The 14,392-nt window shown below is 41.0% G+C and overlaps 1 protein-coding gene across 4 annotated transcripts in view; it reads left to right on the top strand.

Moving 5' to 3' along the window:
- Positions 1-14,392, top strand: part of Sms (spermine synthase) — a 71,388-nt gene that overhangs the window by 43,226 nt on the left and 13,770 nt on the right. For all 4 annotated transcript variants that reach the window (XM_005358815.2, XM_026784868.1, XM_026784867.1 and 1 more), the window contains exons 3-7: positions 2,448-2,541; positions 3,052-3,116; positions 9,725-9,900; positions 10,572-10,726; positions 11,286-11,375. In XM_005358815.2, the coding sequence (XP_005358872.1) occupies positions 2,448-2,541; positions 3,052-3,116; positions 9,725-9,900; positions 10,572-10,726; positions 11,286-11,375 (580 nt within the window). The remainder of the gene's footprint in view (positions 1-2,447; positions 2,542-3,051; positions 3,117-9,724; positions 9,901-10,571; positions 10,727-11,285; positions 11,376-14,392) is intronic.

The raw sequence follows: 14,392 nt of genomic DNA on the forward strand, positions 1-14,392 counted from the left end.
CACACACACACCTCAGACTTTCTGCTCCAGTGGTTCCGGGTCAGAGTCCCCTCCTCCCCTGTTGCATTTCCAACAAGGCCCTGGTTGCATTGTTGCTACAGCTGCTGGCTAGAGCATTGTTAAAAGAGACTATTTTTAACTAAAGACCATAGTAAAACACAGGATGGAAACAAGTCTGGCTCAGGAAGGTGAATATCCTGTGCTTTATCTCATGGAAACTACATTTAAAATTACATGTGTGTGTGTTTATGTTTGTCAGTCATGAAACTAGAAAGGGTATCATGAAAAAGGAGGAAGAGATCCTGGAGGTTGGAAATGGAAGGTTACAAGAAACCCTAAGAGAGGACTGACGGGGTAGAGGCTAAGGGGGTGGGGGATGCTTCTCAAAGGTAAGCCAAGCGCAGACTCATATTCTGCCTATGTGGCCAGTCTTCATGTATGTGTTTAGCAGTTGCCTCAGGTATATCTAAAGTGATAACTTCTTCCTTTAGAGTGTCCTATATTCAGTAGAACCAATAGCCTTCCTCAGCTCTCTCTTGTGCTCTGCTTCAGTTACCTAAGAGGCTTCCAAAAACAGAGGGCCTTCAGCTCTCCTCTAGCCCAGTGTTTCATGTAGGCCTATACTCAGTCTCTCTTTGTCATGTACCCTCACTCTATTTTTGCTTTGGTTCTTTTTTTTTTTTTTGTGGATTAGAGCATGTTGAACACTGCTGCCTGATGGGTTCCTTCACACAAAGGTGAAAATTTTCCAGTCTTAGCCATCTCCCAAGCCTCTGTAACAAAGCTTTACCTATCTGTTTTTTATTTAAAAAGTTAAGAGCTGGGCTGTGGTGACGCATGCCTTTAATTCCAGCACTTGGGAGGCAGAGGCAGGTGGATCCCTGTGAGTTCTAGACTATCCTGGTCTACAAGAGCTAGTTGCAGGACGGCTAGAACTGTTACACATGGAAACCCTCTCGAAAAACCAAAAAAAAAAAAAAATTACAAGAGCTAGTTGCAGGACAGCTAGAACTGTTACACAGGGAAACCCTGTCTCCTAAATAAATAAATAAATAACATTTTCTGCGTTTGGATATTTTACATACATGTATGTCTTTCTACCATTTGCATGTAATGCCTGAGGCCATATGGTTTTGAGTTGCCTTGTGGGTGCTGAGAATTGAACCTAGGTCCTTTGGAAGAGCAAACAGTGTTCTTTATATCTTTCCAGTCACAATTCCATTTGTATACAAAGCCCTTAGAATTATTCTTTCTTCAGAAGGGATCTTTTGAGTGTCAAGAATCGTTCAGAAATTGCTTCTGAAAGCAAAATGAAAGAATGTGTGGGAGGATGGGGGAAATATATTTCAGGACTAAATAATACCTTCAGGTGAGTCCCTGAGGCCAATTCTAAAAAAGGAGACCAATGTAGAAAGTAAGTTGTTGTTGTTACTATTTTGTTTTTTTTTTCCGAGATGGTTTTCTCTGTGTAACAGCCCTGGCTGTCCAGGGTGGCCTCCAACTCACAGAGCTCCACCTGTCCCTGCCTCCCAAATGCTGGAATTAAAGGCGTGCGCCTGCATTACCAGGTAGAAAGTAAGTGTTTAGATTAAAATACTTGTAATGGTTGCATCACACATTCTTCCCTTTTGTATGTAAACAATTCTTTCAAAAGTTACACCATTCTTAGCCTTCCAGCTAGCACTGAACATTGTAGGTTAGTTGGGAGAGCCCAGTTTGCCCTTCCCAATCTTCCCTTTCTCCTGGTTAATTAAGTACCAGAGGCAGTTCAAGCCAGACAAAATTCCAGCACTGGAGAAGGGTAAGTGGGCACAAAGTGTTTACCCTAGCTAGCCAAGAAGCTAATTTTAATTAATACCTGCTGGTAGAAGGAAACAGGGTTTCTTTCAATGGGATCACACTGGGTATATTCTATACTCCAGGACAGGCCTCATGCTCAGGAAAACCAAAAACAGAACTAAAAATCACATGCTTACAGGGGATGAGATAGCCCAGATGGTTAAGTGTTTGCCTTGTGAGGATCTGTTTCCCCCTGAGAACCCATGTACAAAGGCAGGGTGGCATGTGCTTGTAATTTCAGTGTTTGGGAGGTGACCTAGGACTCCTGGCCAATCTCTCCCCCCACATACACAAGTACAAAGTCAGATTCATAGACTGAATCAATTTATAGAGTTAGGTAATATGAATCAGTCATAGACTTAGATCAATTTCAGGCCCAAGAAGTAAAATGAAAAGCTTAGTAGTATTTGGCCCTGTCCTCTAAATCTTCTACAGGTGACCATGTCCCACTTTTCACCTCTGAATTGGAATTGAAAAGAAGGCTAGAGAATTAACTTTGACATTGAAGGAAAAGAGAACTGCCTTTTAGTCTTGATTGGGACTGCATCTTTTCTCTTTGAAGTGCCCTGAAACAGTTTCTAACAGTAAAACTACACTTTCTTTTGTAGCTTTGCCAATTTGAGGATTTATCCCCATGGATTGGTGCTGCTGGATCTTCAGAGTTACGACACTGACACACAAGGCAAACAAGAAACGGACAGGGTTGGTTTTCACTTTTCTTATCCATTTCAAAATGTGATGCATTTTATTTCCCCAGATTTAAGATTCTTAAAGTCTGCTTAGCTTCATGAATGTTGACTTTCAGGTTAGCTGAGATTTAAACTTGTAAGTAGTTTGACAGAAGAATTCATCTTCAGATGATTTGGAAATCTAGCTTTTAGCCTTCCTTTTAACTTCCTGAATGCAAAGAATGGGTTTCACTTCCTGCTGGAGGGAATATAGAACCTTCCCGTACAGTTTTGCACCTGCAGTGTTCTTTAGCATTCGGCCCCATTATTCCCTTGGGAATATTCAGAATGTGGTTAGGGCAGCATCATGAGGGAGAGTTACTGTGGGAGTGTGGAATTGGGCCAGGAAGTCCCGGTAGGCATATGGGAGCTTGTGTATGGGCCAGTATCACACTGTGCTCAGCATAGCCTTTTGCCTGTGCTCTGTAATTTAGTTGTTCTGTGCACTTTATATTCTCAGCTCACTGATTTCTTTTAATTGTAGCTTTTGAACAAAATAGAAGAAAAAATGAAAGAACTGAGTCAGGACAGTACTGGGCGGGTGAAGCGGTAAGTCCACCTGCTCATCCATGTCCTTTTAATATTTGTTTAATTGGCAAAATAAGCAGAATGGCAGTGTTGATCTTAGTGTCTGCAGAAGATGTGGAGAAGATCAAAGTCAAATGTCTGCTACTGTCTTACACCGTGAACTGAACCATCCACTCATCCCATCGCAAAAAGGACAAAATATGTAAAAACAAACAGGATGGGGGTGGGGCGGTAGTGTTGGTGGTGGTGGTGGTAGTGGTGGTGGCGCCAATAATGAGGCAGAAAGATGATACCGAGTAATTGCAATAAGAGCAGAAAGCCAGGTACAGACAGCCATGGAGGGAATTTACCCAGATCACTGATGATCAGAATATAGAATACTGTTTTCTTTATCTCACAGCAGATTCAGAGTAGGAAAATCTTGTTGGCAAAGGTAGGATGTTTAAGCTCTTAATGACTCAATCTGTGGAGTTTGATCAGCCCATAGGAAAGCTCCAGGGCAGATGTAGGATAACTAGGTAATTATTTAGCCTCCTGTGGTTAGGTGGGGAAGAGCAATGGGATGCGTGAGAGTACTGAAAGAACCAATCCCCATGTAAAATTTGTGCATATTTGAGATCTGAGGATACAGATTTTTTTAAATTCCACCCAAGTTCAGTTGCATAATCCTTGACTCTGTCCACACCCACAGTACTTTCCGGACTTCATCTTTGTCTTGCTTGCAAGTTTCCTTTCCATCCATATGAATTTTAACATGCCCGACTCCGGGAAAATGTATTGGCCCACACCAAAATGTACTCTGATTTTTACCACTGCCGCTTCTCGGTGTGAGTATACTTCTGGGGCTGCGGAACTGGCTAAGTGAGTAAAAGCACTTGCTGCCAAGTTTGAATTCAATCCTCAGAACATTGGGTAGGAGAAACCTGACTTGTCCACAGTTTTCTTCTGACCTTCCCATTCATGTGTACAGACACAAACGTACAAATGTTTAGAAAAAATGTACTTTTTGTGTGTGCAGACTCAAACACACAAATGTTAAGCAAAAGAATGTATTTCTGACCTTCAGTATTTATGAGAACTCTGGTTGGTGAAGTTTTCTAAGTGAGACTGGTCACAAGTTTTAGATTTTTATATCAAAACATAAACCTTGTTTTTGTTTGTCATTGTTTTTAACATCTTTTTTATAAAATAAGGATGGAAAGAATGTGAAGTCGGGATTACCTTGTTGTAAACACTTTGTCATTATCCCGCTCCCCATTACAGGAAGAGGATAGTGTGGGAACTGACACTCACTGATAGAGGAAATTAAGAACAGATAATTTGGTAATGTTATCTAAAATTCTTATTCCCTTTTCAGTAGTGGTTATTGAATAAGAAGTTTTAACTGAGAAGCCTTGGGATTTCTATAAAGACTTGTCTTGTGTTTTCCTTTTTTATCTATTTTATTTTATTTAAAAAAAAACTATCTTTTCATTTTATATACCAATCCAAGTTCCTACTTTCTCCCTCCTCCCATCCTCCCATACCACCCCCCATCCACTCCTCAGATAGGGTGAGGCACATTGCTTTGGGGAAGGTCCAAGACCCTCCCTTCTGTATCTAGGCTGAGCAAGGTATCCATCCAGAGAGAATGGGTTCCAAAAAACTAGTACAAGCAGTAGGGATAAATCCTGGTGCCACTGCCAGTAGCCCTGCTGTCTGCCCCAGCCATGCAACTCACCCACATTCAGAGGGCCTAGTTTGGTCCTATGCTGCTTCCTTCCTTGTCTGGCCAGAGTTGGTGGGTTCCCGTTGGCTTAGGTAAGACCCATCATGGTCTTGGCCTTTTTGCACATATTCTCACTCCTCCCACTCTTCGACTGAACTTTGGGAACTCAGCCCAGTGCGCTCCTCTGTGGCTCTCTGCATCTGCTTCCATCAGTTGCTGGATGAAGGTTCTATGGTGAGATTTAAGATAATCATCAATCTGAATACAGGGCAAAGCCAGTTTGGGCAGCCTCTCCACTATTGCTTAGGGTCTTAGCTGGGGTCATCCTTGTGGGTACCTTGGAATTTCTCTAGTGCCAGGTTTCTTGCTAGCCTATAATGGCTCCATCAATCAAGATATCTCTTTCCTTGCTCTCTATCTCTGTCCTTCCCCCATCTCAATTATCCCATTCCCTTAAGTTCTCCTCTTTCTCCCCCTTCTCCCACCCTCCTCCCCCTCTGCCCTCCCTTCTCCCCCCACCCCCATGTTCCCAGTTTTGTCAGGAGATGTTGTCTATTTCCCCTTCCAAGGTTGGTCTATATATGCTTCTCTTTGTGTTCTCCTTGTTACTCAGATTCTCTGGGGTCGTGAACTATAGGCTCCTAATCCTTTGCTTTACAGCTACTATCCACTTATGAGTGAGTACATACCATACTCATCATTCTGGGTCTGGGTTACCTCACTCAGGATGTTTTTTTTTTCTAGTTCTATCCATTTGCATGCAAATTTCAAGATGTCATTGTTTTTTTAACCACTGAGTTGTAAGTACTCCATTGTGTAAATGTAGCTTCTTCTGTGTTAGGATGATCAAGTCTTCCTGTTGTATGATCACTGGGTTCTGGTGTTACCATGTTGCTTTTTAGTTTGTTGAATGAATTCTTGCATTGGTGCCTTGCATTGGTGCCTACCCATCTCTTCCTCCATTTGGTGCCCACAGTGTCTTTGCCTCTTGGTCTAGTCTTTACAGTTGCTGTCTGGATCTTTGGGAGCTGGTCTTGGTCTGCTCTGTATTGTCGCTGTTGGTGTCTCATGGAGCCGCTGAGGTCTCTCTTGGCCCACTCTTGGTCTGCTCTCTTGATTCTTCCATCAGTTGCAGCCTGTGCTTTAGAGTTCCTTTGAGGCGGAGTGAGACCTGTAGCTTATAGGGGCAGATGGATAGGGTGAGGATGTTGGAGCAGCCTAACTCTTGGTCCTCTCTGTGTATTTGCATCTTGTTTTTCAGAGTTCCTCTGAGGTTGTGGTGGAGTGGAGGTTATGGGACAGGAGGGTTTGGGGGCAAAGTGGGACTTGTAGCTTACAGGGTCCAATCAATGGGATGGGTGTGTTGGAGCAGCCTACCTAGAGGAAAGGTGCCTGTTGGCTGACTACAGAAGCTGTTGCAGGTGGGGGAGGGTCCCCAGGATTTTGCCAGGTTATGGAAGGCCTAGAAAGTGGGGTGCCCTGCTAGTTGGGTGATCATTCACCTCTTGGTCTGTTCAGTTTGTCTTGTGTTTTGAAGTGGAAAGGAACGAGAAGTTTCAGTTTGGGGAAAATTCTTGTAATGTGTATAGTGTAGTTGAGGCCAGGAAGACATGGGATTGGAAAGGTTGATTTTTGTGGGGCTGTTGGGGATCTATCTCCTGGTAGCCCACTGCAGGGCATCACACTTTATGCTGCTTTGAACTCATATTAAGCTAATGGCTGCCACATCCTGATAGAGATCTTTGTTTCCTTGCCAGGCTTTAGAAATCTAGAGAAGAGAGACTTTCAAGTTAACCAAAGCAATGTTAAACCAGTTGAGAGCAGACATACATAACCGGTTAGAACTGGCTGGCTGTCAACTAGGGTGGATTTTCTACCCTGAAATCCTCTCCTTTGTGTTCAGCATATATGGGAACAGTTTTTAAAAAGCTGTTTATTTATTGAGTGTTTTTATGCATGTATATGTGTAGTTCAAATTCTAATTGGTCTTAATAATAGAAATTCAGAGTCAGATACTAGGGGGCAAGGTCCTGACTCAGAATCCCTCAGACTGAATGCAATGTGCTCCTGTCTCTTTCCACCTTATATTTCTCTCTTTACCTAGCCATATCCCTTCCTGTCTCCACCTCCCTAGTGCTGGGATTAAAGGAGTGTGACTCTCAAGTACTGGGATTAAAGGTGTGTGCCATCACCACCTAGCTAGCTCTGTTTCTCTTTGAGACGGAATCAATCTTGTGTAGCCCAGGGTGGTTTTGAACTCACAGGTCATCTATCTGTCTCCTGAGTGCTGGGATTTTGTACCCATAGCCTGGCCTGTATGGGTAACTAATTTCACCTTCAGGCAAGCTTTATTTGTTAGTTCACAAACAAAATATCACCACATTGTGGGTGGGTGTGAAGGTCAGAGGGACAACTTGGCAGAGTTAGTCTTTCCACTTTTTTTAATTTTTATTTTATGTTCATTGGTGTTTTACTTGCATGTGTGTGTCTGTATTGTATGTATTTCTATATGTCAGAAGCCCTGGAACTAGAGTCACGGACAGGTGTGAGCTGCCATGTGTGTGCTAGGAATTGAACCCAGGTCCTCTGGAAGAGCAGCCAGTGTTCTTAACCGCTGCACCATCTCTCCAGCCCCATCCTGCCACTTTTATATGACTTTCATGGATCAATTTCAATTTGTCAGACATGGCTGAAAGCACCTTTATTCACTGAGCAATCTTTATTATTATTAATGTGAAATATGTTGTCCTTCCTGGTTCCCTCAATTGTTAAGTTCCAAAGAAATCACCCAGGGATCTACATTAGTTATAAACTGATTGGCCCATTAGCTCAGGCTTATTATTAACTCATAACTTATATTAGCCTGTTACTCTTGTCTATACTAGCCACAAGGCTTGGTACCTTATTCAGTGAGGCAGTCACATCTTACTTCTGTGGCTGGGTCACGACTGCAGACCAAGCTTTCTTCTTCTCAGAATTATCGTTGCCCCACCTCTGCTTTCTGCCTGGTCACTGCGCCTATACTTCCTGCCTGGCTACTGGCCAATCAGCATTTATTTATTTTTAAATTTATTTATTTATTAAGGATTTCTGCCTCCTCCCTGCCACCGCCTCCCATTTCCCTCCCCCTCCCCCTATCAAGTCCCCCTCCCTCATCAGCTCGAAGAGCAATCAGGGTTCCCTGACCTGTGGGGAGTCCAACAATCAGCATTTATTTAAAATATAATTGACAGGGTACAGACCATTGTCCCACAGCAGAAATAGTTTTGTAATTGAGATTGATCAAAGTCACCTATTGCCACAGGTTCCCTCTCTTGCTTTACTCATCTCAGGAAGGGACTTCTTCCAGTCCTGTTCACTACCTGTCTGGGGGGCTATCTTAACTAGGCCATTACCTAACAAAAGAAATACCTCAGGTCTGCCTAATATTTGGAAAGATACATTCATTCCCTGGAAAGATGAAATGGCTAAGGCAGGAGTTGTGAGAAATTACTTTGTTAGCTTTGGAGCAGATTACAGGGGTGTGTGTGTGTGTGTGTGTGTGTGTGTGTGTGTGTGCGTGCGTGCGTGCCTGCCTGCCTGCCTGCCTGTCTGTCTGTCTGTCTGTCTGCCTGCCTGTCTAAGATAGTCTTGTTAACTTGTTATCAGGTTGTGCCTGGACTGTTTGAAGCAGGTGAGAGGAGACTGGGAAGTGAGGCAGAGATAGTGTGTTCCAGCATTGCAGACCTGCATAGCTGTACTGAGTACTACTTCATTTTTGGGTCTCCAGTATATTCTTATTTTGTGTTTGGGTTACATTTACTAATCCCCCTTTTGGTGTTTTCTCCTGTCATTTAGTGTCCTCTGCTGGTGGTTTCTGGTATATTCACCGTATCAGAAGCACTTTATTTACAAAAGCATAGAATGAGAAGCTTTTCATTTTGTCTTAAACTTCTTTTTTTTTTTGTCTTAAACTTCTTAATCCTGTTGCCACTGGTAAATAATTGTGTAATACTCAGTTTCTGAAGACCACAGAGTAACCTACCTCATGTCAAAGGTACATTTGCAGATAGAGAGAGGTTTAGCGGATATCACTATAACTCAGGTTTCCTCCTTGGAAACCTGGGTGCTCTTTGCCAACCTGACTCCATTTAAGAGAATCTCAGGCTAAATCCACAGGAAGGATGACTTCCAGATACTTGATTTGGACTTTTTGGAGACAAATGGGACAGAGAAGAAGAATAAGAAAGAATATCCTAAGTGAAATGAGGGTTAGACAAAGAAGGACAAAGAAAAGAAAACGCAGTGTTTGAAACTTTATTCAAAAGCATAACAACTATGATGGACATAATTGGGACAACTCAGAATACTTGAAGGCGGATTCTGTACTAGATAATGGAACTTGTAACTACAGTAATGGCCATGTGGTTTTGCAGACCTTTGGTGTTATGTACTGAAAAGTGTAATATCTACCATGCCCACTTTCTGCTTCAATTTTTCATTAGGAAAAATAAATTTAAAACCTGCCAGAAAGGTTTCCCTTTCTTTTTTTTAAGAAATAGTTTTGTGCAATTGTTGCAACTTGGTACAGTTTGTGATTGTGAATAGGTAAGTGTCCAAGCTTTGGATTTGTTTTACACTTTTAAAGAGGCTGACTGCCACAAACACATGGCTGCCTTTTATTTTCTTTTTAATTATGGGGATGTACATGTGAGTATAGGTACTGGTAGCGGTCAGAGGTGCCCCTGGAGTTGGAGTTCCAGGCAATTGTGAGGAGCCACTAGCTGGGAACTAAACTTGGGTCGTCTGTTTAGGAGCTGTACGTTCTCTTAACCACTAAGTCATCTCTCTTGTCTCTCATGGTCTTTCGTATATTCTCCATCCCAAGTCCTTTTGTAAGGCAGTGTTCTACAAAGACTCATTCCTGTCTCTCCCTCTGTAGTTTACCACCCATAGTTCGAGGAGGGGCCATCGACAGATACTGGCCTACTGCTGATGGACGCCTGGTTGAGTACGACATAGATGAAGTGGTGTATGATGAAGATTCACCTTATCAGAACATTAAAATCCTACACTCAAAGCAGTTTGGAAATATTCTCATCCTCAGTGGTGATGTTAGTAAGTATCCCATTCCCACCCTGGTTGCATAACAAAGTTCTGATGTGTGTGGGCGGCCACTGCTTTCCTGAAAAATGCCATTGTCTTGGATTTGTCTGAACTTAATTCTGACACTGCTATCTTTTAGGATTCACTTACATTGTATGAACCTATGGGTTGTCTGGATGTTTGTGTAAACTTTGTCTTGAAATAGATTTTCCTTTGATGAGTAGTTAGAAAGTACAAGTTGCTGGAGTAAAAATAGCATTTTATTATGAAAAAATTCCAATCTAAGTAGACAAACTCATGCATTGAGCCTACAGGTACTCTCCATGAAACTTTGAGAATACCAATGAGTTAGCCAGTGTTGTTTCATCTAACCCTGCTGCATTTTGTATTACAATATTATCTTGAAAGTAGCTCCCAGATGGCATATCTTATCATCTTTAAAGGTATCATTTCTTTTAATTACTCAGAATATCAGCTCACTCTCAATATTGTATTTCTGTCTAAGTAACTTAGTTCTCTTTATCCTATGTGATTGTGAAAACTACTCAATCAAAAAAATCAAACTTGCACATTATGGACAGTTTTTGAAAGTTGGGAAATTTCCATTGCAAGCTAGATTTCAGCAGGTCAGGTGGTTTGTGTATTTGGGTAGAATGATCATTTGGGTCTCTTCTCCTCCCTAGATTTGGCAGAGAGTGACGTGGCATATACTCGAGCCATCATGGGCAGTGGTAAAGAAGATTACACTGGCAAAGATGTGCTGATCCTGGGAGGTGGAGATGGGGGCATATTATGTGAAATTGTGAAACTGAAACCAAAGATGGTCACTATGGTAGAGATATCCTTTACTGTATAAGAGAACAACTTCAGGGCCTGGAGAGAGAGGACTCACTCTTACAGAGGACCTGGGTTCAGTTCCAAGCACCCATTTGCTGACTAACAACTATCTGTAACTCCAGTTCCAGTATATCTGATGCCTTTTTTGGCCTCCGGGTAGCAGGCATGTATGTGGTGCATGTTTATAACAGCTGTGCACACTCATACGTACTTTTTTAAAAGATAAAAAAATTAGTGAGGGGGGAGAGAATGAGAGAGACAGAAGAAACAGAACAAGGTAAATGATTTTGGTCCTCCTTCCTATGGCATCTTTGGACTTGAATTCCTTTTTTTTTCATGGTTTATTTAACTTTATTTTATGTGCATTGGTATGAAGTGTCAGATCCCCTGGAACTGATCTTCAGACAGTTGAGGACTTGAATTCCTTAGTGTGAAAATAAAGTCACCACAATACCTACTTTTTAACGTGTGATCCTCAGATGTCTGAACCTTTATGTTTTAGAGAAGATTTACTATTTCAGAATTCTTTATATTCGAATTCTCCTTAACCTGTTTCGGACATTGACCAAATGGTAATTGACGGATGTAAGAAATTCATGCGAAGAACATGTGGAGATGTCTTAGACAATCTTAAAGGAGACTGCTATCAGGTAATTATGCTTCCTTGGTAATGTACTTTTAAGTTAAAATTAAAAATACATGAGAGATCAATTGGACCTGCACCTTTTATTATAATTGGTTAAGAAGATAGTTTCTTTCTTTGTGTGAATATATTATCTATTGATACTTAGAGAGTAGAGAGTGTACAGTTACTGAAAGAAGCCTGCAGTGTGAACTCTATCAGGTTACTTTTCTTATGTTATTGGAGATTAAATTTAGCCCTTCAGTATGCTAGGTCTCTACTACCACTGAGAGATGTCTCCAGCCCACATTAATCCTGGCATAGATGTCATGTACTTTTAAAATCTACCACCTTCTGTCGCTACTCTGAATAATACCTTGAAGTCTTGGTGTTTCAGAAGGAATTCAGATTTTTAATTGGTAGGTGTAGTTGATTAGCATGTTGCAAATAAGCAATTAGTTTCTGTCTTAACTTGTACTGTGCTTGAAAGTTGAGCAGCCACTCTGATATGTGGGGATGCATATATTTCATTCTCACAGACCTGAGGGCTTGTTAGAGCAAGATGCCCAAGCAAATACTTAATTGAATAGCATCTGAAATGTGCACCTCCAGATTGGTAAGCAATTTGGATGAGTGCTGTACTTTCAGGTGTCAATTATCTAGCACTTCTTCCTTCCCTAATGTATGCACATTTAAATTTGAATTTGTACTACATGCATGCTAATTTGAGGCAGGAATTCTACCTTAAAATGCAGTTATGATTTTTTTTTTCGAGACAGGGTTTCTCTGTAGCTTTGGAGCCTGTCTTGTAACTAGCTCTTGTAGACCAGGCTGGCCTCAAACACACAGAGATCTGCTTGCCTTGCGCCACCACCACCCAGCACAGTTATGATTGTTTTGTGGGTCAAAGGGCAGGGCAAGAAATAGTACGGTTAGCTTATCCTGTTGGATAGATTCAAAAGGGATGGTAGAATTCAGCTCTGCATAGCATTGAACTGGTTCACACTGAATTCAAAGTTACCCATGTCTGACAAATAATGGACCAGACCCCTTCCTGCTGGATTTAATCCCTACACCATAACTTGTAGATGTTGTTCTATTATATTGGGAAGAGCTGAACCTTAGAAAGTTTAAAGGGATTTATTCAAGGTTGTGGAGGTCACTTTAGATCAGTGCAGAGTACAGGGAGTGCAGAATCCTGTCACCCTGCTTTTGGTTGTATGAATTGTATGTAAAAATTAAGGAAAGACCAGAAGCACAAACAGAGCAACAACACAATCTAGTAGTGGTATGGTGAAAATGGGAAACTAACCAATATTCCCCTGAAATGGGATATCTGACCCTTGGGGCACAGATGGTGAACCAGATGGTCAGATATGTGCAGCAAAGGTAAAAGACTGTTCTTTGTGGGATTTTTTTGTGTTTAGTTGGTACATATTGAAAGACTGTTTGACAAAAGAATGTTAAAGCCACCTGGTATAGGAACTTAATAAATCACTTATCACATCTTGTTTCTATTCAATGGCTCTTTAGGGTAGCAGTATTCAGTGTCTCCGAAGGAACACTAGGAGGAGTCTGGACTTTTTTTGGTGCAAAGGGTTCTGAAGCTCTCAAGCAGGGTGGGAGCCTTATCTGGGAAAAGACAGACCCACCCGAACACTACCAAAGGCAACAATCCATTAAAATGCTGTTTTCAGAAAGACAGAGATTTTTACATATGTTTAAACAACTACTCTGGTTTACATTTGTTTCAGGAACAAAAAATACTTCTTTTATAATGACAGTAATCTTAATACTGACTAAACTAAAGGTACTATGCCTAGAAAACTAAGGATGGATTACCTATGTGTATGTATACATTCTGTTTATGTACGCACATACAAAATTATCAAGTAAAATAAAGTTCAATTTAGTGACTTTTTAAAAAGTTCTGTGTTATACTCAAATAGAATTTAGTTTTAAAAATTTAAAAATGAGAATTTTCAGAAATTTGTTATTAGACTGTTTGAAATGGCTTAGTGGATAAAGGCACTTGTCTCCAAATCTGACAACCTCAATTTAATCCCTAGGACTCATAGTGGAGGGGAGAACCTACTCGGACAAGGTGTCTTCTTTGTTTACACACACAGAGATACACACACACACATACACACACAGAGATACACACACACACGCACACACACACTCATGCACGCACATAAAGATATTGCATTAGAGGGATTCCACCAGAACATAATAGAAAATATCAGAGATTTAAAAGTAAATGATAATGTAAAAATTATAGTGTCAAAAAGTCATTTTCATTGTAAATAGGAACCAAATTATGGATGCTGCATATCTGAGTTTATGCTTATTTTTGAAGCCACTAATAAGTAAGGTGGAAGTCATAAAAATAAAATCAAATAATTGTGGAATAAAAATGATTAGAAAAATCCAAGAAATTTACCTTGACAATTACTTGGGCTTCTGAGAAATTGGTTCAGTGATTAAAGATTTAAGTGATTTAGGAAAGTTTAATTTTTTTTCTTTCTGCTGAATGCAAAACACTGAAAGGAAATTGGGAGGTGTGTGGCAGGAAATCTTATTGAAAATAATCTGCTAAATGAACTTAGCAAGAGGTATTATGAGGCTGTGGTGAGCTTTGTGATTTGACTGAAAGACATGAAATGGAGTCTGTGGAATGGCATGGGATATCTTGTGCCTGGTGATAGCAGAACAGTTTCCATTGCTTCTCATTTGTTCTTCTAATTCTCATCAGAACCAAGGGAGTGAGGCCAACTGATGTTTTCAAAGTTGCTCTTATTAAAGTAAATGTCTAAAAATAGCCAAGGGAATTTATGAGAACAATTATTGTGGAAGGAGACTTGTTTTGATTTCTAATTTACTGTAGTCCTGTAATCAAGTAGGAAGTTGGACACAGACTGTGTAGACAGATAAGAGGGATATCGTGGGAACTTGAACTTATGTGAAGTATGTGTTAAGTAACAACCTGCTAACATATGATCTCAGATGGATTCCTCCCCTCCCCTCCCCTCCCCTCCCCTC

Source organism: Microtus ochrogaster, chromosome X (assembly GCF_000317375.1).
Source record: "Microtus ochrogaster isolate Prairie Vole_2 chromosome X, MicOch1.0, whole genome shotgun sequence".
Lineage (NCBI taxonomy): Eukaryota > Metazoa > Chordata > Mammalia > Rodentia > Cricetidae > Microtus > Microtus ochrogaster.